General features: G+C 43.0%; 1 protein-coding gene across 2 annotated transcripts in view; it reads right to left on the bottom strand.

Annotated features, from left to right (window-relative positions):
- The window catches only part of ttc28 (tetratricopeptide repeat domain 28), a 113553-nt gene that overhangs the window by 28460 nt on the left and 60202 nt on the right, over positions 1-24891 (bottom strand). For both annotated transcript variants that reach the window (XM_019278644.2, XM_019278645.2), the window contains 4 exons: positions 21241-21388; positions 11651-11923; positions 11444-11574; positions 1667-1888 (listed from right to left, as the gene is read on the bottom strand). In XM_019278644.2, coding sequence (XP_019134189.1) covers positions 1667-1888; positions 11444-11574; positions 11651-11923; positions 21241-21388 — 774 coding nt within the window. The remainder of the gene's footprint in view (positions 1-1666; positions 1889-11443; positions 11575-11650; positions 11924-21240; positions 21389-24891) is intronic.

Here is a 24891-nt window from a genome sequence, read left to right as displayed (position 1 = left end):
ATTACCACTGCAGATTTTTTTTTGTGAACATTTTCTGTTACAGACTCAAAGATCAGATATTTCTAATGCTTCTCTTCCCTCGAACTAAATAATTCAAAGCAATTCAAACGAGGACAATTTAGCTTGAAATTAAATTCAATATCTCCACAAAGTCCCGTATAACAAAAAATTAATTCTGCCCACACGCATATGAAACAGATGGACTTTTTTTTTATACGTTACAATCTGCAACATTTCCGTCTATAGAGACCTAAACTGTCACAACAAACAAACTTAAAAAACTCTCTGTATCTAGAGAGATTTTAATTAGGGAACCTTTACTCTGGTACAAATGTGATTGTCAACAGATGGTCAATTAGTATGTTAAGAGAGGAAGCTACAAAGAGTGAGATGATGTTGGCTCCGGTGTCTGGCTCGCTTGCAATTTTTTACAACTCATCCAAACAAACAAAAAAAGAACATAAAAAGTGAAATGTGGACAGATTATTGTCTTTTGCCATGTTCGTTTGTTTGTTCGTGTAACATTTGCATGAAGAGCTGCACTGTGGTACTTCATAACCAATGTCCTGAAAACACACGATGTTATTTGGGAAAAATGCAATTGCTCTGTTAGAAAAGAAAGTGTTCAGCAAGTGATAGATGTGTTAAAGTGGGAAAAACTCCATCCAGAGATGCAAAAACACCCCACAAAGAAGCAGCCATCATGTTTACATATACATCATAGTCCTGAAATACAAATTACACTTCTCTCTGTAATAATCCTAAACTCAATTACTGCATGGCTTTATATTCAATAAGTGCGTCTAGCTGGGGTATGTCTGCATGGGATATCCATCTTGGCCTGTTTGTGAATAAATGGCTGCTTCTTTCTTGTCTCGAGTCTTGTTAAGTGAATTGAAATTGTGCATTTGTTGGGGACTATTTATAGCTGTGGATTAATCCACATTTGTTGCTCTAAGTGAGTGTTTGTGGCAGCAGGACGGTGCATGTGTGACTGACTCAAAATCAAGTGGCCGTGGCTGTGAAGTGAAGCCAAAGTGCCAAAAAAAACTGCAGTTCCTCTTGTCGTCCACTTGAGGCTGGCTCCAGAAGTGAGTCAGTCTCCATAAGTCCCCATGTCCAAATGTCCAACTTCACAGCAGAAATAAACATGTTTACAGCCTGGTACAAAAAACAGTTTTGGTCTCTGTAGCTAATTTCCCCGTTCATGACAACTGTACTGAGGGTGAATTTATATACAACTCACCTGTTCACATTATATTAAGGCTTAAAGTTATGCAGGATTAAGAGCGTGGACGCTTTGATTCACAGGCAGATGGCTTGTTTGAGCAACCAGGCTTCATTCAGGCCTACTCAGGTTTCACCTTATTTTCACCTGCCTGATCACCTCACCACTTGTTCCTCATCATTTAATCAACCTCTGAAGTACAGACTAGCTCCACTTCCCAGATTTTGGCAGATCAACGCAGTAAAAGTAAGTATGCTTGTTGCTATTTTTTGTTCTCCTTGTCCCTGGCCTATCTTGTTTCTGTTCTGGACCTGCAAACATTTATCTTAACAGGCACAGAGGAAAGAGATATTCAGGCCCTGATACATACACAATACTTGTTAGTAGATACATTAATTGCTGATTTTCGTGGAGCATGCTTTAGACGTAGTACTGTACCTTTGCGATGTCCAAGTGCTGCTCGTGGCACTGAACAGCATTGGTGAAGTCTCCCAGCGCCGTGTACACGGCGCCCATGTTGCCCAGTTGGCGAGCCTCAGAGAGCTGGCACTGGGTTTGTCGCGCCAACAGCACACACTGTTTATGACTCGCCAGCGCGTTGGGGTAGTCACCGATAGCTGTGTACACATGGCCCAGACTGCTGAGGGCATCGGACGCAGCCTGAAATCACACAGACAAAAAGTGGATGGTATCAAACCCAGCAAAGTGAACACACAAAAACAAGGGGTGCAGCTTTAATGTTGTTGTTGATGTAAAGAACATCATCAGTGATTAAAGATGTACTTCGAGACCTTTTTCACAATATTAGCATCATTGGAAACCCGTGTGTTGACCCTACTATTTCATGTCAAATGGCTTCTGTTAAAAAGCTCTATTGTCTCACCATCGGAGTACTGCAGCCTGAAATATCGCCTCAATGCCAAGCGAGCTTGGAGGTCAGACCTAGTACGGCCCCTGATGCTGCTGTGTGCAACCAGCCTCATCAAACCACACTCAAGCAGAACTCGAACGGGCGGAGACTGAGTGAGTCTGCCTGTGACAAATGAACCAACTCACTCGCTAAATGGACCGCAATGGACTGCAGTAGACAATTTCTGTGGTAGAGGACAGAGAGAGAATGTCCTCTGACACAACTTAATACACACATTTCATTTAGATTATTTAATCATGAAGCATGTACAAGTAAAAAGTAAGTAAAAAAGCGTGAGCATCAAAATACAAAGTAACAAAGGACTCAGAACTCATTGAAACAAACATTAAAAACATTTTGGATCTCTCAAACTGGTCGGACATTGGAGAGTCTCGCAATCTTGCATGTAAAAGTTTGATTAGCATGTTTTCAGTGCTTGCTTTGCCAGACTGTGATTTCCATGCACTCAATGCTCAGCTGGAGGTCCAGTTGCTCTTTGCAGATGATGTGGTTCTGTTGGTTTTATCAGAACATGACCTCTCACATGGACTGGAGCGGTTTGCACTTGAGTATAAAGCAGTCATGATGAGAGTCAACATCTCCAAGTCCAAGTCGTGGTTCTCTGCAAAAAACAGACCCTTCATGGTTGGGTGCAAGTTGCTGTTCCATGTGAAGAAGTTAAAATATCTTGGGGTCCTGGGGTTCGTGAAGGCAAAGCTTTCGATGTATCATTGATCTGTTTCAACGCTCACCTTTGGTTCATGAGCTTCATGTAAACAGCGAAAGAACAAGATCAAGGATACAAGTGGCCGAAATTAGCTTCCTCCAAAGGGTTGGCTCTGCTTTGACATAAGGTCAGGTGCATCCAGAAGAAGCTCGGAACAGAGCCACTGCTCCTTCATGTCAGACAGAGCCGGTTCAGCTGGTTCGTCATCAGATCAGGATCCTTCTGGATGTCTTCCTTTGGAGGTTTTTTCCAGGCATGTCCAACTACCAAACCACCGCTGGAAAATGATATATCTCATCTGGCTTGGGAGCATTTCGGGATCCTTCAACCCTGACGCAACATCTGGAAAGATACTGTGTAGCAAAGGCCAGGCGATTTCAAATAAACACTTGGCAGGTGAGTGGATGAGCTACGTTTCTATTATTGTCCGTCAAAGGCTCAAGAGGTCCAATCAGCAAACCATATGCGGTAGTAAGGAGAAGAACAAAAACATGTTTTCAGTCCAGTTCTTTGCTCGCTCCTTTGCTTCTTGTTGCATTAAATTTAGCGTTAGTAGTTCCTCATTGGAAACTAAACGGTCCGAACCACTGTGGTATGGACACAAGGGCAAATCTTGAAGACTGGCGAGATGGATTCTCTCATGATCTTTCGAATCCAGCAAGGTAAGGAGGCTGGACAACGTTACACCTGGACTATCCTTCTTGGTCAGCTGCCATCTTGACCAGACCACGGGTAAGCAGTGGAAAATCGGTGGAGGTTTGATCAGATTGAACTCTGCAGGGATGGTAAATGTGCTTATATGGCACCTTCATGAGGGAAGCCTTCAGGGTTGGGGTTCAGTATCGACAAGCAATCTGCAGGGATCGAACCACTAATCTTCTGATTAATGGACAACAAGAAGCAAATACGTCTCACACTGTTCCACACAGAAATGAAATTCAGCATCAAATCTGGACAATAGGAAGCGTCCCTGACAAGCTCATCGACATCTGAAGGTCTCCTGATTACAGCAGCCTGACAGTAAGAGGACATTGGTTAGAGAGACTGTAAAAGGAGAGGGGACATCACACCTTCCCATCTCCAAATGGAGAAGATTCACACATATTGGAGGCTACAGGAGTGAAAGCTAATCTTTCACATCCTATTAGACCCTGCTGTGAGAGTCTCACCCTGCGCCAACACCGCTCAGGTTCTTGCGGTTCTATTATTACTCTGTTTTAGTTAGCACGTAAGACACCTTTATAGCACTGTGAGCCTTCTAATGGTTTCTAGCACCACTCTTCCTGCTAATTACAAACCCTCTTCAGGCATAATCCCATGCAAATCATGAGTGTTTCACACTGCTGTCGCCTTCACACATGCACTAAAAACAAGGCTATGAACTCACACATAAACACACCGACATACAGATTGTGTCAGTTCTCTCTTGTACACGCTGTTTCTCTGATCAGACGCTCCTGCACTCTCGCTTTACTAATTTGAAAGCTGCCTCCTCGTTTGCTAACGAATCTTAAGGTTATTGGTATTGATCAGCGCTGAAAGGCGTCACGGGAAATATTTATCAGGTCCGAGGAAGTCTGTTTCAAATTAAGCAGGGAAATGAAGACAAGAGCGCCACGGTGTGTATTGACATATCTGCCATTTATCACTGTGTGCTGAAACACATCTGTACACACAATACAAAAATACACAAACACTACATAAACCAGAGGTGTCCAAACTTCTTTTTTCTTCTTTCACATCTGGAGTCAGATAACAAACAAATCTGAACCTCATGTTCGTTCTGATCATGACTTATCATGAGCAATGCAAAGTCTGTCAACGTTTAAGTTTAAGACGTCTCACTCTTGCTCTCGTCTTTCACAAAATCATTCAGAAAGTCACATCTACACCGGCAGTTTAACGTTATCATGTCAACCAAAAATGCCAAATCTGTCACAGTATCTGACAATCGTAGCAGGCCATAAATAATACATTATAAAAACAAAGCTGCGGGTCGCATGAAATCTGACCGCAGGCTGTGATTGGCCCCCGGGCCGGACTTTGGACATGCCTGGCATAAACTATATTCAAATCAAAGTAAACAGAATGGAATTCACAGGGTGATGAGACTTATATATTACATGCACTGTAACATCACATATATAAGGCTCAGCTCTGATGTGGAGGCCTTCATTGGCAGAAGAATAAACATGATTAATGATCTTTAAAGATGAAACTTCAGTCTCACCGTCATCAGTCAGGACTTCGTCAGGGATCCAATGACGGCGACGTCTGCCAGCTAGTCCGCCATTCTGACCGACCGAGTTAACAACAGCTGGCACATTTCGCTTCTCAGAGTCATAGAGATCATAAAGTCTGTAAATCACCTCGGGAGAGAAGCTGAACTCGGGTCTATTGACAGCTAACAGCAGAGCAGCTGGAGGACAAGCATCATCTTTAGTATTTGTTTAATTATTATTTAATTAAATTCTTCGAGAAGAGAGATAACTCTTGTGTGTTGGGGGAATATATGCCTGAATAACGAACATGTTAATAACCTCCTCTTCAATAATTCAGAGCTTCTTCTCCTCCTCTCCCTCACGTTCGTTAAACTTGCAAACATTTCATTACAGTCTCTGACTTTATTCTTCGCTGTCTTTCACTGTGTGCTCTGAAAGGTCAAATCCATATTTTCATTTCTGGGCGTGTTGGGTTTGAGTCCGCGTTGCCAGCTCTGACACAAAGACCGCGACTGTGTTTTTGTTCACAGAGTCTCTAACTTAATTATCGTCACCGTGATTGCATAGAGGAGATCATCCTTACAATGAGAGTCTATACCCCGGGACAGGGTTTATTGATAATTACATCACGCCGTGTGCTCACAGATATAAGCCGTGTTCAACAGATTGGAATCATTATCACTGGTGCCATGTTTCCTGTGAAGGCTGTCGGAGGTGTTTGCTTGTGTAATAAGTTCAGACACTGCAGGCGAAGATGAATAAACAACAAAACTGCAGAATGACACAATTCATGTTGTCCTCTGTCCTCCAGAGTCTGTCCAACACTGACACAGAGTCATGTGTTTTCAGGCGTTCTTCATGGTATTTTAGAGTTTCCTGATAACCCGTAAAAGGTTGTTGATGATGTCATCCTGCATCAAAAGCACAACTTCAGAACTTCACTCAGTGATTTTGGCGATTTGGATCACTGAATCTGCTGTTACTAGGCAACAGAACCGGGCTCACTTGGACTGGACTGGGTTCGAGCACAGCCTCTGAGAACTGGAAATTTCTCTGCTGCTGGTGAAGAATGAAACAGAGACTTCTGCCGGCCGACAAGGTTTTTTATTTTCTTTGCAAAGAAAAGGTCAATCAACACACGAGCGGTCAAAGACGAAGAAAGACCCCGAGCATGGGGACACCTAAATATTTATACCTGAGGGACACTTTCACACCTGAGGGACACTTTCACACCTCTTTGTTTGTTGCAGGTATTGGTACCGACCCCCTGTTGATGTGTTTTACACCTGATGTGATCTTGTGTTCAGGTGCAAAGTTGAGTCTAGGCATCACTAGTTACAAAGATAAAAGGACCTGGTGTCTTATGTTAAGAAGGGGGGAGGTTTTGCGTCTCTAGTGGTTGATTGGATTTACTATTACAGAACCAACAACGTTACACTACCGAGGTCATTTACAGACTTTTCTCGAAGGAAAGAACTTCTAACTGTTGTAGCTCGTTCTGTCTGATCGCTAACTGAACTGACTCAACCCCGGGATGCCAGGAGCCAAACCCGGCAAGAAAACCACCTCAGTAGGCTGCTGTGCTCCCCTTTAGACTGGACACCATTGGTTGCAGAGGTTGTGTTCGATCCCTGTAATGTAGACGCTGAGCAATGCTTTGCAGTAAGGGGGTGCAACACAGGCTCAAGCTCAATCAAATAAGTGACTAAAGCTGTAAAGTACAATATTTACTTCTAAAGTCTAGAAATACTCCAGTTAGGTACAAATATCTCAAAATCTGCACCAAAGTACGCTTCTTGAATCGATGCACTTTGTTACTTTCCAACACTGGAAGCTCCTCGGTGCCTTTAACAGAGAGGATCTGAATCTTTGCTCTGTTTTGTGGAGTTAAGGATGAAAAACCGATGCTATAGTTTAAGACACATACCGATACCACCTTAATGAACCGATACCACCTTAATGAACGCTAAATAAAACACTGAAAACAGCCAAACTGACCTTCTGCTTTCTAATTAACACGAGGACACACTGCTCTTTCCATTTCTTGTTCATGTTCATGTGTGTGTGAAGGAAGACCGCAGCACACACCAGCTCGAAATCCCAATTCCCAGCAAAGTGATGAGTGTAAACACATAAAATCCAGTTGACACATCTCCGAGGCAGGAAAGGGAGATTTAATAAATGACGAGGAGGCCTCTGTGTGTACATTCAAGCGGGCCGGACCAGTGTTTGATTTCCCACAAGGACATGATGTTTCCCCGAGAAGCGCGAGAAAACACGAAAAAATCCAATCATGTTGTGACTGTGAGCTGGTACACAGTGTTGTTTATGTCTGTGTTTTTATGTATATGAAAAAGACTGACAAGCCCTGTCATAATATGACTTTAATATGCAACCTGTCATTACGCTATGATAGTGACGGAGGAAGATTAGCGGTGGCGATGCATCGCCCGCTCGATAAAGTGGCCGTGAGAGACACAGGAGGTTTTCAAAAAGTGAAAATATATACGAGCTTTTAACCCTCAGCGTGGGCTCGAGGAAGAAATGAGTTCTCCTGATGCGTCAGGAGGGAAAACGACAAATCTGAGTCAACTCGGTTCTTCGGCCTCTGCCATTATGTCCATAGAGGCTCCGGTTCTGGCACAACACTGGCTCCGCTCGGCCTGAAACGGCCTGCGGTCCAAACACTAACACTCCCCCTGGTGCTCTGAGCTCACAGTCCAGGCAGCCCAGGCTAAAACTGAGCTAACAGCAGCTAACAAACTGAGCTAACATGAGCTAACAGCAGCTAACAAACTGAGCTAACATGAGCTAACAGCAGCTAACAGACTGAGCTAACATGAGCTAACAGCAGCTACAGCTGTCAGCAGTTTACTTCACTGTCCATCATAAACTCTGTAAATCACAGAGAGTTGAGGCGGAGCAGCCGGAGGACATCAGAGGGAAAACCAGAAAACATTTCCTCCATAAAATATGATCCAGTTTCACCAGAATCAGTGAAATAGTTGCTGCTGTGTGACTTAGTGCCGTAAAGCGTTACATACTTCTCCCGACCCGGAGCCCAAAGTTACATAGTGTGAGAACAGACGTACGAATGACAGAGACACCGTTCAGCTGATCACAGGTCAGTGTGGGTCAACAGGAGTTAAACTCTGTTATTATCTGTTGGTATCTTTGGATTCATTTTGCTGGCAGGTTGTCGTGTCTCCCAGCTGTTAGCTGATGTTTCTAATGTACAGTTTTGTCCCACAGCCACTATAATGCTCTTAAAGGCTTCACTGAACTCTCACACACACACACACACACACACACACACACACACACACACACACACACACACTCACGGCCACTTAATAGCATGTGATTGCATCCTGGATCCGGAGAGGCGGATTGAACAGCTGTCAGTAAGACGGATGAGCGTCTGAGCGGGTTCATTTTCATGAGAGCAGCAAGCGACCGACAGGAATACAGCGAGTCTGCTCGTATTTATGTCCAAGCGTCTTTATGTTTGTCTTTTCTGACACTTTCCTGTCTGACTATTCATTTGCACACACACACGTGTTGTTTTTTCCACCACGAGTCTCAGGATTGAACCCAGACAGTGGAGTTTCTCTGAGGGTTGAACGTCTGCGTTGCTGCCAGACGATTATTGAGCTTCACCTCTGCAGGTGCACGGCCCGAGGCGACTGAAACATCAACAGAAATCCATATCTCTCACCGTGTGTTTGCCTCTGCTGTGTTACATGTGTTTGTTTCTGTTTCCAGACAGTGAGCTTCCAAACAAAGACGATGTTGAGCCTACCTGAAATTATAATTCAATCCAGCACAACCGCCTCGGAATTAGAGATGAAACCTAATCGATTAATCCTAAAAGTCATTAATCAAGCAGAAATGTCAAACGTTCACCGGTTCGAGCTGCGCAAATCTGAGAATTTGTTGCTTCTCTCTGTTTTACGTCATTTTGTGAAAGAACATAGACACTCAGACGTCTTCTTCCTACTAAAGTAACAGCCAACACGTTTCTGCAATGCTCTACCAAGCGGCAGCTCCTGCAGTTCCTCTAACGTCCACTTGAGGCTGGCTCCAGAAGTGAGTCAGTCTCCATAAGTCCCCATGTTTCACAGCAGAAATAAACATGTTTACAGCCTGGTACAAAAAACAGTTTTGGTCTCTGTAGCTAATTTCCCCGTTCATGATAACTGTACTGAGGGTGAATTTATATACAACTCACCTGTTCACATTATATTAAGGCTTAAAGTTGGACGCACAGTATGAATCGTCCCTTGGCTACAGAACTGTTTATAGAGATCACATTAGGTAAGACTAACTTACTATCCGACCCCCGCCCAGAAAAAAGCTCCAACATCGCAGACACAAACAGTACAGACAGACAGACAGACAGACAGACAGACAGACAGACAGACAGACAGACAGACAGACAGACAGACAGAAGATCAGTCAACACCGGCAGCCGTTAATCTAACTGACAACAGAGCTGTCTTTCTGGTAGTCGCAGATATTTGTGTACAAACTAAAAACTCTGGCACAGATGAAACTGTTTGCACATACACAGATATGAAAAAAAACAAAGATCGAAGAACAGCTGACATCCAACATCACTGACTGAACACACACACACACACACACACACACACACACTCGTCAGGTTGTTTGCACTTCTGGTACGATAATAAAATATTCGTCCAAACGTTTCGCAGGCACACAATCATGAGATTCAAGTCCAGTGAGACGTTATTGGATCTGCCATGACACAACGTTGTGTACTCACACTGCATCACATGTTGGCAGAGGTAAGAAAGCAGCTCACACACGAAGACGTGTACACAAACGAACACACACGTACGAGCTCACGAGCATATGGGAGTAGTTAAACGAAGGTAAACACACACACACACACACACACACACACACACACACACACAAACAACCTGACAGCTTTACTTTGTGTTTGGAGGCATGAAGGGGCCAAAGTCTAATCTGTAACAGCAATCTAATTAACTGTGGTGTTCACAACTGTCCAAAGTGTTTGAGAAGAAAGCCGCTGAGTGTAACTTTGGCCCGAGGCGAAGAAAAACTGCTTTTGAATACAGCGTGAAGTGAGTGTGTGTGTGTGCGAGAGAGCAGCTCGGGAACAAAACTGATGATCGTGTTCCAGAAAGAAAATCTGGAGTTTGTTTGTTTGGGTCGTGATGAATCCAGAGATCAGAGGCTCAGATAAGCTGCTGATATTATCATATCATAAAGTGCACTAACGGGAACTCTTAGGCATGTTAAACAAAGACATGAGCGCTGTGCAACCTGTTCGTCCAAACGTCTTTTTGTGCTGGAAGAAGACGCTCGCTCTTTCATAAACTTCAGATTTTTGAACGGCAGCGTGCTCAGTCTGTGTGAGCAGATATCAACATTCACAACATTAATACAGCGACAAACTATTTCACCGACGTCACACTTCTTCTGCCCTGAGTCAGTAACTCAAACAGCTGTTTTTCCTCATCTAACTATGAGAGTTAATGATTTAGACCAAACCAGAGTCTGTGATTGTTGGTGAGACTAACAAAGACGTTTTTTCTTTGCTTGTTTGAGGTAAAATGACACTGTAGAACAGCTGTTTGTGGTTAAACAATGGATCTGTTCTTGTTGGGAAGCTTTCCAAAGTGTTGTCAAGACACGTCGAGTCTGCAAGGTTAAATGACTGTTTTTGTCAATGGAGTCTGGTTGCGACTAATAATAACTAATGGCTGTTTCAGGTTAAACAAGGATCTATTTTTGTAGGGATTCTTTCCATAGCGTTGTCAGACACACAATAAAAGTCTGTCAGTGGCAAAAACAAACACTTTTAGTGGATGTACAGATGCAAGTGTATATATTCTCATCTCCATCTGTGAATTAAAAGTTTATTTTGACTAAACCAGCGTTACTGATTGTTGGAAACACTGTGGATAGCTGAGTTTTACTGTTTCTGATATTGCATAAGCAAGGTAAAATTATCATTTTTGCCAGTGGAGTCTTGTTTTGAATAAAAGTGATACATAATGACTGACTTCAGTTAAACAAAGGATCTATTTTTGTAGGGATCCTCTTCTCTCCGACAGTTTTATGAACAACCACAGTCACATTTTTATTGATTGTACGGCCGCAACGATTACTTTGCAGCCCAAGTGTGTTTCAGGATTATCTGCTAAGTCAAATTACCGTGTCTGATCGCGTGTACCTGTAGTTTTGGTCCGATGCGGCATCTAGTGGCAGGTGAATTTCTGTTATATGTCACCTTTAACTATATTGCAAATATGTGATCTTATGAATATACATGAGCACACATCTACATGTGACTGTACCTCTCTGTCCTTGAGCTTCATGGCGAGCACGAGTTGGTTCCTGTGATTGGCCAAAGCTTCTCTGTAGCTGCCTTTGGAGAAGAGCGCCGAGCCAAGGTTCCCATGAGCTCGGCATTCACCTGACTGGTCACCTGTGGAGGAGACGTTCATTACAACTGTTTCCTTAAATTAGTTTATTTTGCTCTATGGCTTCCTCCTCGTCCATACCTAAGGTCTTGGTCACCTCCAGGTCCTGCTGCATGTAGGCCATACTCTTGTCCGTGTTACCTAAAGACCAGTACGCGGAGCTCAGGGCCGAGAAGACAGACCCACGCAACTTCAGCGAGCATGTGCCGATCTTCAGCCCGGCCTCCAGGACCACAACAGAGGCGCCGTGGAAACTGTGGGTCAGCAGCTCCTGACCGATGACAGACACGACCACGAACGGACTCTTGTCCAGCTTCATCTTCTGGAGCTGCTGGTAGGTGGGCTCAAGGGTGTCTGAGAAGGTTCAAGCACAGATACAGAAACAGTGGTAAGGAATGGGATCTTATGATTTTCACTAGGAAGCAGAGTGAAACAGACCAGCTAAAAAAAAAGGTTGTCATGAAACATGAAACAAGAGTGCTTGTTACCATGAAGAGTGCTTGGTTGAGTGTGGTTGTACCATGCTTTATTCATATTTACCGCCATCTTGCCTTCATCATGGTGATATCTATGGTTGTTTTCCAGAAACTAGTGGTTGTGCTGGACTTACAGTCACAAATGCAAAAATAGAAAGAGGTGTTTGAACCAAAAACTCAACATCTCATCACCTCAGATCGCCATTATCTACTCAGAAATGTAGTCAATGTTTCAGTTTTTAATAAAAATGTCTCACTCACACTCACTGAAATGGCTTTTAATCATGATTATTGTAGAATAATTCTGAAAAATTGACGTGTTTCCAATTAAAGTTCATCTGGAAGCTTCACAAATTCACATCAGGCATATTAACTGTTAAAACGTATTAACTCTCCATGTTAATATCTGTCACTCACTCAGCAATAAACATGCATCTCCCTCGCTAATGTTCTAATAATGTGATGATGTTAACAACAATAATATTCAAACTGTATTTTTTTTGGGGGGGGGGGGGGGTAAACAGTGAAATAATTTCATCACGGCACAAAATTTCTTACTCGTCATGGAAATTTATTGATGAGCGAGCATTTTTATAATTACCATTTTCTGCTGAGATTAACACAGTTAAGAGGCGTCCGTTATATTCAGATCAGTGTGAAAACGCTTGGTTTGCACGAGGATGGGGCTCCGACACACTGACAGCGTGTTTGTGAGTGTGTGAGCGGTTCGTATGATTAAAGTCTCATAAAGCAGAAGATTTACTCTTCTTAGCTTCCTCCGTCACCGTCCTCTTCAGTCTTTTCTCCTCTGCCATTATGTCCATAGAGGCTGCTGAGTCCGGTTACAGGCCCAGGAGTTAACTGTTAACTGTAACCTGGCTCAGCAGGAAACCTCCTCAGGCAGCCCGGCTAACAAACTGAGCTAACATGAGCTAACAGCAGCTACAGGTGGCAGCAGTTTACCTCACCGTCCATCAGGAAACTCACAGAAAGTTGAGGTGGAGCTTTGTCATTACCTACAAAATAAATCAATCAACTTGTTTTAAAAGTTGCATATTGGACCGTGAGTGGCTCCTCTTCGCTTACTTCTCCTCTGCCATTATGTCCACAGAGACTGTTGAGCCCGGTTATAATGCTCGCTTGACTCTGGCTCCGGTTCTGGCACAACACTGGCTCCGCTCAGCCTGAAACAGCCTGTGCTACAAACACTAACACTCCCCCCGGTGCTCTGAGCTCACAGTAACCCCAGCTAAAACTGAGCTAACACGAGCTAACAGCAGCTACAGGTGGCAGAAGTTTACTTCATTGTCCATCAGTAAATTCTGTAAATCACAGAGTTGAAGCTGAGCAGTCAGAAGGACATCAGAGAGAAAACCGGCAAATATATTCTGTATAAAACATGATCCAGTTTCACGTCCCTGAGTGCAGGATGAGTCGTCAACAACTTTTTATACGAGTTTACCAGGAAATGATAAACTCTAAAATACCATGGAGATTACCCAGAATACCTCAAAATGTGTTTATTTTTGTCATTGTTGGTCGAGATACTGGAGTATCGGTGTGATAGAAACATTTAAACATTAGCCTTTCATATGTTCAGACACTGCAGGTCGTCTTCCATTCGTACAGACTGCGGCCCTCTCAGTTAACTGCTGTAGTTCCTCTGGGCTGAACGGACGAACTGTACGACCTCCAAACTACTGGTGAAGAACTGCATGTGTTAACATTGAACAGGAATTAAGCTCGTGGGGCTTTGGGAGGGTCAACTGTCAAGGCACGGATAACAAAACATGTTTAATTAATGTGAGGGTTTCATCCATGGGGAACAGAAACATACTTCTAATGGTAGTCACTTCAGGGTACGTGATAAATCTCAACAAGGCTCCAACAACTATAGAAGCTCTATTTACAGAATAAAGCAGAAATACTGGCTCTAGATTGGACCTTTCGCTCGGTTCCAGTAAAGCTGATGAATATAAGTCCAATACTCACTATTCTTTTAGCTCTGTTTTGGTCTCCACCAGCTCCAGAGGGAAATATCTGTCTTTATATATGCTAAATGCTCCACTATGTTCACCAGTTAGTCTCAAACTGTGTCTATCTGCTGTTTACTGCTGTGCAGGTGGTGTACAGGAGGTTTTTACAACTAAACATTGTTATTTAAAAAAGGTTAAAGTGAGCCAGAACAGTAAAGCTGTGGACAGACTCAGTATTAAGCTCCGTAAAGCCGGCCAATGGCAGCGGCAGATTCATCAATTATAGCATCTTTATATATCATCATTAGGGTTGGAAACTTTCCATGGGAATTAACAGAAATTTATGGGAATAAACCAGGAATTTACAAACTTTAATGTTGGCCCTTTAACAGGGAACTTAAATATAGTTGGGGAGAATATATTTTAGCATAATCTCGACTAAAACAACCAGATTTAAATATATCTGGTATCACATGCACATAGCACACGCCCTCTACCTGCACAGGTGATTTCTGTACCTGGACCACACTGAGAGCACACAGAGACTGTTGAAGACACAATTGAGTTCTACATACAAATACAATTAAATGTTTAGATTTATGTTTGGATATGATACAGTTTGTTTAACTCACCCCCAATTTACAGTTAATTCCCAAATAATATGCAAAAAGTCCCATGGAGTTTCTAAATTTGGAATATTCCCAAAATTCCAGAGCCTAACTTCCCATAGAAAGTTCCAGAAGTTTACCAGAAATGTTCCACCCCTTGGAAACCATCAGTCATTAAAGATGTCATCAGACAGAAAACCTTAAAAATAATATCATCCCGTCGAGTGTTGTTGGATGGCCTCCTGCTTTGGCTCCTCCGTCATCAGAGGCTGATTTAATATTAGATCTTTTCCAAGAACCCAGGAGACTTTTTTAGGCACCGTTCTTGGTTCTTTGGGTTGTGGTTCCTGCCCCTCAACAGGTCCAGAGACAGGACTTTTTTAAAGGTCCAGGAACTACTGAAGCATCAACATCACTGGCTGATCAAACACAAGTTGTGTACTTCATGTGCTCGCTGGATCGTATCAATATTCAAACTAAGAATGTGAATTTTTTAAAAATTCAATGAAAACATGTCAACACATAATAATTAGATTTGTTAAGAACAAATGTCTTATTCCAGTTCTCGTACCGACAGAATGAAAACCGACCGCAGCCTTGATCCTTCTACTAAACCTGTTGGTATGCAGATGAAGCATGCAGTCGCTGCGCCATCCGTAAATCATTTCTGGGTGTTTGGAGGGAGAATTAGAGCTAATGTTTGGTCCTGAGGGTTTCGGTGATGTAGAGCAGAGAGAGAACAGAGCTGTGACCTCTGGATTTCACCGTCTCTGCTGCTGCTGTAAAGTCTGTGTGGAATCGTGTGTTGAAGCCAAAGAGTCTGGCGTGAGCACAAATGCACAGTTCTTGTTTCCACTGTGTTTTACAGCCCGCGGTTTGATCAACTGTTGAGTTGTTGAATAAAATACCTGCACCTGCAACAGGAATTCAAGACCGACTGATGTCTGTAACTAACATGAATGTTCTTTTTATTCCAATGATATTTTGTACTACATGTAACGGTGGGACATTGGAGTTTAAATTTTAATCATCTTCGTTACTAGTAATAATAAAAATAACTAATTTTTGTTTCCCCTCTTGTATCTTTATGTTTATAAAACAGATTCACAAAGGTTGAGCACACAAATTTAAGCTCAAGTCGAAAAGATCTTGGACACATCAACACTCAAACTTTGGCTTTCAGGAGGACTCGGATCTCTTTTAGGGGAGCTGAACTCTCACTCTTCTCTTCTGTAACTCAAAAACATCATGAAGAGTTCATTTGCAAAAACAGATAAACACCAACACCTGTTTTATTGATATTCCTGAGTGCACGATAAAACAAACATGATCTAGGAAAATGGATATAAAAATGGAGATGCACGTTTTTTTGCAAATGAACCTTCCATTTGTGTCATTTCAAGCCGATGATGTCGATACTTTACATAAACTGTAGCCGCCCAGTGAAGAGCTCAAATAAAACCACCATCTGTGCTCCTGAGGGAGCTTCTACTGTAAAAGCTTCCGTGAATCAAGTCACTGATTTACGCAATAATCACAATCTGCAAGAGGAACGCTGGCAGAGCACGCTGCTAGTTTGTTGACTTGTGTGACAGACGGACCACAGATCTGAAATTAAACGCTGCCTTACTGCCTGCTTGCCCTCTGCTGTGCTTCTGTAGCGTCCTGCTGACTTACAGCCTGTCACATATTGTACTTCACCCACCCGGTCTCTCCAGACGGGACCAGTGAGCCTCTCAGTACGAGGGTCACATCTCCACATTTATCAAGTCCACGTATTCAACTGAGCAGGAGCATTTAGTCGGAGGTTGGAGCCGGTGCTGGATGCCACGTCTGAAAAGGAAAGTGGAGGCGGAGGTCAAGCTCAATGGGACGACCTCCACCTCTCCAACAGCAGATCTGAGGCGGGCTGAATGAAGCCTGGTTGCTCAAACAAGCGATCTGCAGTAACGGCACTTAACTGTGTCCACGCTCTTAACCCTGCATAACTTTAAGCCTTAATATAATGTGAACAGGTGAGTTGTATATAAATTCACCCTCAGTACAGTTGTCATGAACGGGGAAATTAGCTACAGAGACCAAAACTGTTTTTTGTACCAGGCTGTAAACATGTTTATTTCTGCTGTGAAGTTGGACATTTAAACATGGGGACTTATGGAGACTGACTCACTTCTTCTGGAACCAGCCTCAAGTGGACGACAAGAGGAACTGCAGTTTTTTTGGTACTTCTTCGTTGGCGAGGTTGCTGCTTGGCTTGGGCTCGTTGAATAAGTCCCTCAAAGAAATAAGCAATAAAATTCAGCCTCGTTCAAGTTCAACAGTCCAAGGTTTTGCTGTTACAGTCTGATGCTGGTAGATGTGAGAGGCTTTGCATTTCTATTTCTTATTAGCATGTAATACCCACTTGTGGCCATAGCGGCTGCTGTTCAGCAAATAGTTACACGAGGTATAAAATAAAGATAAATACACAGAGAAACAGCTGCTGCACCTGATTTATCGCTGCTGACTCAGTGACGGATCACAGGAAACTGCATCTGAAATTTAACATCTGAGAAAATAAAGCAGGTGTAAAAATCTTCAGCCAAAAGAAACCGGACCAAAAAAAAAAAAAAAAAAGAAATCTTCTCCCACGCTGATGTTTTATAACTCAAACTCTTTCTGTTTTGTGGCTTGTAGTTCAAAAACGTTCTTCTCTTCTGTCGATATTCCAACTTCAGCGGCGGAGAAAGTTTTCTTTGATGCTCCGTTCGGTTTCCAGACGCGGACAACGCGTGCCAAAAAAACCCACGTCAGGTCGAATTCAGCTTGTACCTTGTATCTGCAGTCTTTGTTGTAACGTAGATCAACCTGCACAGGATCACTGATCGGTCAGTCACCCTCATGATCAAGTTAATTTCCCTTTTACCACCCAGACGTACCACGACACCACCATCCTCCTCGACATTTTAACATCCACAGAAACTGACTGTGCATGTGTTATCTTTCTCAAACAGCTCATAGATCTCGTCCCCGCTGAGGTCCGAGCTGGATGTCCACCATGAAGCCCGGTTTGCTGAGGGTGAGGGTGATGGTCAAACCCACCCATGAACACCAACACCACCCAGTTCTTCTCCCACCTGTGATCCATCAGTCCTCTCCATCACCTAACTTCTTCTTCTTCTTCTCCTGCTGCTGTGCGTTATGTGTCTAACAGACTCCAGTTCAAACTGCTGAAGTTGTAGAAGCACCTTCACTCACACCTGTCTGACCATATATGGAGTTTCCACACCAGGCTGCCACAGGTAGGATCACATGGTCGTATTACAGCTTACGTAACTTTGTTTATTTCCTCCACGCGCTGGCAAACAACACTGTACGACCTTTCTGCAGGTGTTTTACAGGTGAGCTTCACTCTTTTACTTTCAATCACACCTGTCTGACCATAGATAGATAGATAGATAGATAGATAGATAGATAGATAGATAGATAGATAGATAGATAGATAGATAATTTACTTTCACATGGTCGTATCACACAGCTTTATAGAACTTTGTTTATCTCCTCCATGTGCAGGGAAACAACACTGTGTACAGCTTCCTCAGGTGTTTTACAGGTGAGTCGACGCTCCTCTGCACGCCATTAAAACTGTTTTCACAGATACGACAGTTTCCATGAACTGCAAGAAGTAAAATCCAGTTCTGATTAAACAAAAGAACTTCTTTCAGTCCATGATTATCAAACTTTTCATTCAGCTTTATTTGTCCTCAACCCGGACATCACCCTCAGACGTGGGGCACAGGACGGCAGCCTATCCATCGAGTATTGGAGAAATAAGAGACAACAAATATACATAAAATTATAGAAGTGCATGGATCTTTAACTCAAACATGACAACAACTCCTGGTAGCACTTGATACTGGCCCTCAGCTTTGAGGCTCGCTTGCTTTGAAGCTTATGGCAGATCGAGTTTTGGAGGTTTGCAGCCTCCCACAGTGCATCAGATCTGCACAGTAAAGCTTTGCAGTCACGCTGCGTGTCGCGGCTGCTGACGCTGATCACATCACGCTCTGATCTCGATCAGGACGCCCTTTTTTTTTTTGTTTATAAATGCTCATTTGGTCAGTTAGCGGCGGCCTTGTAGCTCAGTCTATTTGTATCGAACACACTCGACCTCACAGAGAAATAATATGAATACTCAAACAGATTCTCCAGCGTGAGAGCAGACACACAACATGTGCACAGACGTTCGCTGCAGCTTGCCAAGTAAGAAGACTATTCCCAAGAAGCCTTGCTTCTCATTCTGATGCAGCTGAAGGGCAAAAAAAAAAAAAACATAATCCTGAGCCAGTTCTAGCCTGCAAACCATTCGCGATTGTATGCAGCCCTCCTTCATCTTCTTACGCTGCTCAAACCTGCACATTAAAGTGCAGTGAGAAACTGTGGGGCGGACAGATCAATGACACACGAGAAACTACCTTGTAAATATTTCATCATGAGCTCAGCGAGAGGCGAATTCATGCTAATAAACACGGTGGCAAAAAAATCGAACCAGTGTTCTCAGCTCTTTACAGTAAGTGCGCTTAAAGATTGAGCCGATCAGAAATCAGATTATATGAGGGTCACTCTTAAGTTTGTACATCCAATCATCATCATCATGTTCACAGTGTTTTCAGGTGTTCTTCACGGTATTTTAGAGTTTCCTGATAACCCATAAAAAGTTGCTGATGATGTCATCCTGCACTTGTGATACGGCGTGTTTTACATCCAATGAAACAAAAGCATGGTCCCCAGAGGATAAATCATACTGATTTTAGTAATCCCCTCAATTTTTGTCACAGCAAACAGATCAAAGTTTTAACTTATTCTGTAAATATGTACACATCTATTCAATGGATTTAAAACATTTTGTTCAGGCATTCGTGGTCTGGATTTGTGGTCCCCAGAGGATGAACCATACTGATTTTGACTGATCCCCTCACTTTTCATCACACACAGCCAACAGATTAAAGTTTTAACTTATTCTGTAAATACTTACACATCTATTCAATGGATTGAAAACATTTGTGGTCCCCAGAGGATGAACCACACTGATTTTGACTGATCCCCTCACTTTTCATCAAACACAGCCAATAGATAAAAGTTTTGACTTATTCTCTAAATACGTACACATCTATTTAATGGATTGAAAACATTTTGTTCAGGCATTCGTTGTCTGGATTTGTGGTCCCCAGAGGATGAACCATATTGCTTTTGACTGATCCCCCTCACTTTTCATCAAACACAGCCAACAGATTAAAGTTTTAACTTATTCTGTAAATACTTACACATCTATTCAATGGACTGAAAACATTTGTGGTCCCCAGAGGATGAACCACACTGATTTTGACTGATCCCCTCACTTTTCATCAAACACAGCCAACAGACTAAAGTTTTAACTTATTCTGTAAATACTTACACATCTATTCAATGGATTGAAAACATTTGTGGTCCCCAGAGGATGAACCATACTGATTTTGACTGATCCCCCTCACTTTTCATCAAACACAGCCAACAGATTCAAGTTTTAACATATTCTGTAAATACTTACACATCTATTCAATGGATTGAAAACATTTGTGGTCCCCAGAGGATGAACCACATTGATTTTGACTGATCCCCTCACTTTTCATCAAACACAGCCAACAGATCAAAGTTTTGACTTATTCATGTAAATATTTAAACATCTGTTTCATGGACTGGCACACTGTTTTGAACAGACATTCATGCTGAACGCTACCTATTTGGAGCAGTGACTTCAGTGACTGGCAAGAGTTGAGACGTCAACTATGTTTTATAATAAAGTGTAATGACGCATAACGAGCTGCACTAATAATACACGGTTCCTCCTTTCTGAATCATCTCGGGTTGTGTCTCAAGTCATGCAAAGGCAACTGCCACAATGATATGAGATGATAACATGCAACCGTTGTGTTTACAGCTTGTGGATTAAATTAGTAAATACCGACTGAAAATCAAGTTTCCTTTCTCTGAAGAACTTTCTTTTTGTAAGACTGGCTTGAGAATAGAGAATGACTCAGACTCTTCTGCCATCCTGACTTAGACAGCTCTAATATAGTAACCTGTCCCTGTGGATGATGCAGCTCCGCGCTCCTGTATGAACGTACATGTAGATGAATGTCTCTTTCTCAGACACCAACCACCGAGACGATGATTCACCTGACGGTGTAGACAGGTGGATGCAAGTCATGAGTTTATGCCAACAAGAAGATCCAAGTCAGATCTCCCTGACGCTCCATCACGACTATTTTGTATGTCATCTGACTTACTTGTTTTATTTAGTTTCTCCATGTCACTTTTCTCTGCGCCTCTTTATTCTTATCTCTCGCTCTTTGTCACATCCATTTCTTTGTGAGATCTTTTTTTACTGTTTCACATCCCGATCCCAGAGGAGGGCTACTGAATAAAACAACAAAAGGAAAGCACCGACATCTCGCTCTCCTCTCCTACAACTTTCAAAACACGAAGTTGTTGTTGAGGCGACAAACAAACCTTACAAAATAAATCTGCCTCGTGTTGTTGTACAGTATGAGGACAGATAGAGAAGACATGCCCGAGCCGCCAGACAAACCTACCTCTGAGGGGGGATTTCATGGCAGCCTCCACCATGCCAACGAGCAGCTGCAGACTCTTGGGGTCCTGGGCGAGGCCGGAGGCGAATGCTGCCAGGGCGTCGGCATGACGGCCCAGGTACTGCAGGGCAACCCCCTGACGAAAGTAGGCCTGCGTGAAGAAGAAACATTATTAACATCTGATCAACTTCGGTATTTTTGGTGGCTAAAATTATGTTATTGCGGCTTCATTTATAGCCTAGGCTCAAAGGATGGCAATGTCAGCCTGTATCATGGTCCCCAGAAGATAAAGCCTAATGATTTTGGTGATCCCCTTGCTTTTCGTCACAAAGTTTTAACTCAAAACTTAAAATATTTAGACATCTAATAAAACGTAAAACATTTGGACAGACATTCATGGTCCCCAGAGGATAAATCATACAGATTTTGGTGATCTCCTCACTTTTTGTCACAGCCAACAGATCAAAGTTTTAACATATTCTGTAAATATTTACACATCTGTTTCATGGATCGAAAACATTTTGTTCAGACATTCGTGGTCCTCTGAGGATGAATCATACAGATTTTGGCAATCCCCTCACATTTTGTTACAGCCAATAGATCAAAGTTTTAACATATTCTGTAAATATTTACACATCTTTTTAATTGATTGAAAACATTTTGTTCAGGCATTTGTGGTCCTCAGAGGATATATCCTACTGATTTTGGTGATATCCTCACTTTTCATCAAACACAACCAACAGATCAAAGTTTGAACTTTTCTGTGAAACTTTTAAACATCTATTTAATATTTATTTTAAAGATTCTGTCAAATATGGAGTGTAAAAACACATTTGCCTGGTAATTCATGGTCCCCAGAGGATGGATCATACCATGGCAACATTTTAACTTATTCTATAAAATATTTAAACATCCATGTGGTGAACTAGAACATTTGGGACTGTTAGTGTGCTATTTCATTCAAATATTTATCCTCAAAGTCAGATGATCACTAGAGTCTATCCTCTGGGGAACATGAAGTGTCAAAGTAATAAATAACACAGATGTTGAGATATTTCAGTGGTGGACTGACGGACTAGCGGGCTTGTGTGTCATCAGGTGTTATTATAAAAACTCAGGAACTTCCACTGAATTAAAAGTATCTTGTTCAGGTCGAACCCCGAAGGTGTGCACACGATAATTAAAAAGCTGTTGTGCTTGAATGCGAGACCGACACCTGCACGGCTCTGATACAGCATGTACACACAGCTTACACACTCTTTCTTTTGTATACACACACACACACACACACACACACTTCATTAGGACCCCACATGCATTTCACGGCTAGATTAGAGACAATGAATCATGACATCAAATTCATGAGGAGAGGACGCAAACACCACTCCTCTTCTCTCACTGCCGTCCAGACTGTAACTCAATTGTCCCGTCTACCTCTCTCTACCTCTCTCTCTCTCTCTCTTCCCCTTCATTCCTCCCCCTTTTTACTCCCTCATTTATCATCCTGCACCTCCCTCCCTCCCATTTAAGCATAATCTGTCATGACAGTGGATGAATGAAGACAAAGAGGAGAGGAATTAGATTACATGGCAGCTCCGTGTCCTGCTTGCCACTTGCACTGTCTTTGTCCCGTCCTCGCCTACAGACAGCTTCATTGAAACGAATGGAGCCCGGGGTCACGTCTAATCTAATGCATTAAGCCTTTTCGTCGGTGTGTTGGTGTCGGAGCAGAATGTGAACAGGGCACGGTGTCATTCCACTGCTGATTAACACAAAGTGGGATAAATGGTGGGTAATTAGGCCCGGGGCCATCCACCTTAAACAAACTCGTCACAAAAACAGCCGGAAATCAGTCACAGCTGCAAGGACGGTATAATAATATTAATTTACTTAAACTCCAATTTTAGTATCTCAGTGCACGAGATGGACCGGCGGACTGTTGGACCCGACCATTGTGGTTCAGAGGGAGCTGAGCCAGAAGGCAAAGCTCTCAGTTTTCCAGTCTATCTACGTTCCAGCCTTCACCTACGATCATGACCTTTGGGTAGTGACCGACAGAAAGCGATTGTGGATACAAGCAGCCGTGGGGTGGCTGGGCTCAGTCTTAGAGACAGGATAAGGAGCTCCATTGAGGTGGTTCTCACATCTGGTTAGGATGCTACCTGGGCACCTTCCGTATACATTTCCAGTTCCCAAATTTTGTGAGGAGGTAATATGACCACCACATCCACCACAGATATTGTATTAAAAAGACAAAATTTTGTGTAAATTCGTTATGGTTTAGTTCAAAAAGTGAACCTAAACGCAGACAGGTATGTAGAGTAAACTAAAGGTAACTGTAATAAGTTCATGAACAGGCAGGTAAACACAAACGTAATCCAACAAACCAAGAAAAATCTAAAAAGTAAGTCCAACAACGAGAGAAACACACAACAACACAAGGCGGAGAAACAGTCGCAGATGACCTGACCTTGAAGTAAACGAGTGAACACACATAAATACCATAGGACTGATTATCTAATCAAAGACAGGAAGCAAAGTAACCACCCAAGGAAAGACTCTTTCAACAGGAAACAGGAAATACTGAACCAGAAACCCAGAACATGACAAAGTTACGTTCAGATCATTGAAGCCATCGAAAGTTACGACGGCACAGATCCATGGCTGTGGGAGGAAAACAGTAGACTAGGTGAACTATCAGTTGGTTAATTACACATCCAGTAGTTACAGAGCAACATCGGCTTCATTCATTCGAAGTCGTGTTGCCTCATGAGTGTCTTTTAGCTCCGTTTTTGGTCTCCACCATCTCCTGAGGAAAAACATCTCAGTCTGTGCCTGCTGTTTGAGCTTTTAGATCTTTTTCACTCAAACGTCTTGGACTGAAAATGATGCTGTGAACATCGTGTGTTATACGTCTGGCAGGCTCACCTCTCTCTAACCCCAGATATTTTAAATCTTCTTACATCGTAGTCTTCAGGCCTGACTGTCGCTGACTCCCCTGTAAACAAACTCTGATGTGTGAAATCAGCGAAGATACAGAGCCTTCCGCTCGACACTGAGTGAAACCATCACGGTGCAGATTCGACAGGCAACAATGGCTGAAATACGCCGACAACGGCGGCTCTGCTTCAGCTCCCGGCGCTGATGCCAAGTGTCCATGCTGAGGAGAGAGAGACAGCAGCCTGCCCTCTGACCCTCATCCAGGCTGGAGAGGAGAGCAGCGGGGCTGGACCGGGGATGAGGAGCCGGGCTGGTAGCGGGGGTGACATATGGACGCCCCACCTGTCTGCCTTACCTCTACTTAGCGCTCCCCGCATTGATTGTCTGCTGCATGGAGGATGCGGCGACTACTTTGATTGTGGAGGATAATTTCAGTCAGATGAGTGTGATTATATCAAAGGGAGGAGATGTTATAGTCATGATGGTTATTATCTCTGCAGGGCTGGATGTGAGTGAACGTGCAGCACAATAGGTAGGCTGAGTGTGTGTGTGTGTGTGTGTGTGTGTTAGTTTAGATGCATGCAGGTGTGTGTGCCAGCCCCATCAAGGGTGTAAACATGCCAGAGCCAGACAGAAAGTGACAGCAGGAAGAGTCTGCCTCCAACACCACCACCTCCACCACCTCCAGCCTTCTGCTCACACACACATCCTGCC

This window comes from Larimichthys crocea, chromosome IX (assembly GCF_000972845.2).
Source record: "Larimichthys crocea isolate SSNF chromosome IX, L_crocea_2.0, whole genome shotgun sequence".
Taxonomy (NCBI): domain Eukaryota; kingdom Metazoa; phylum Chordata; class Actinopteri; family Sciaenidae; genus Larimichthys; species Larimichthys crocea.
This window is presented reverse-complemented; position numbering and strand designations above follow the sequence as displayed.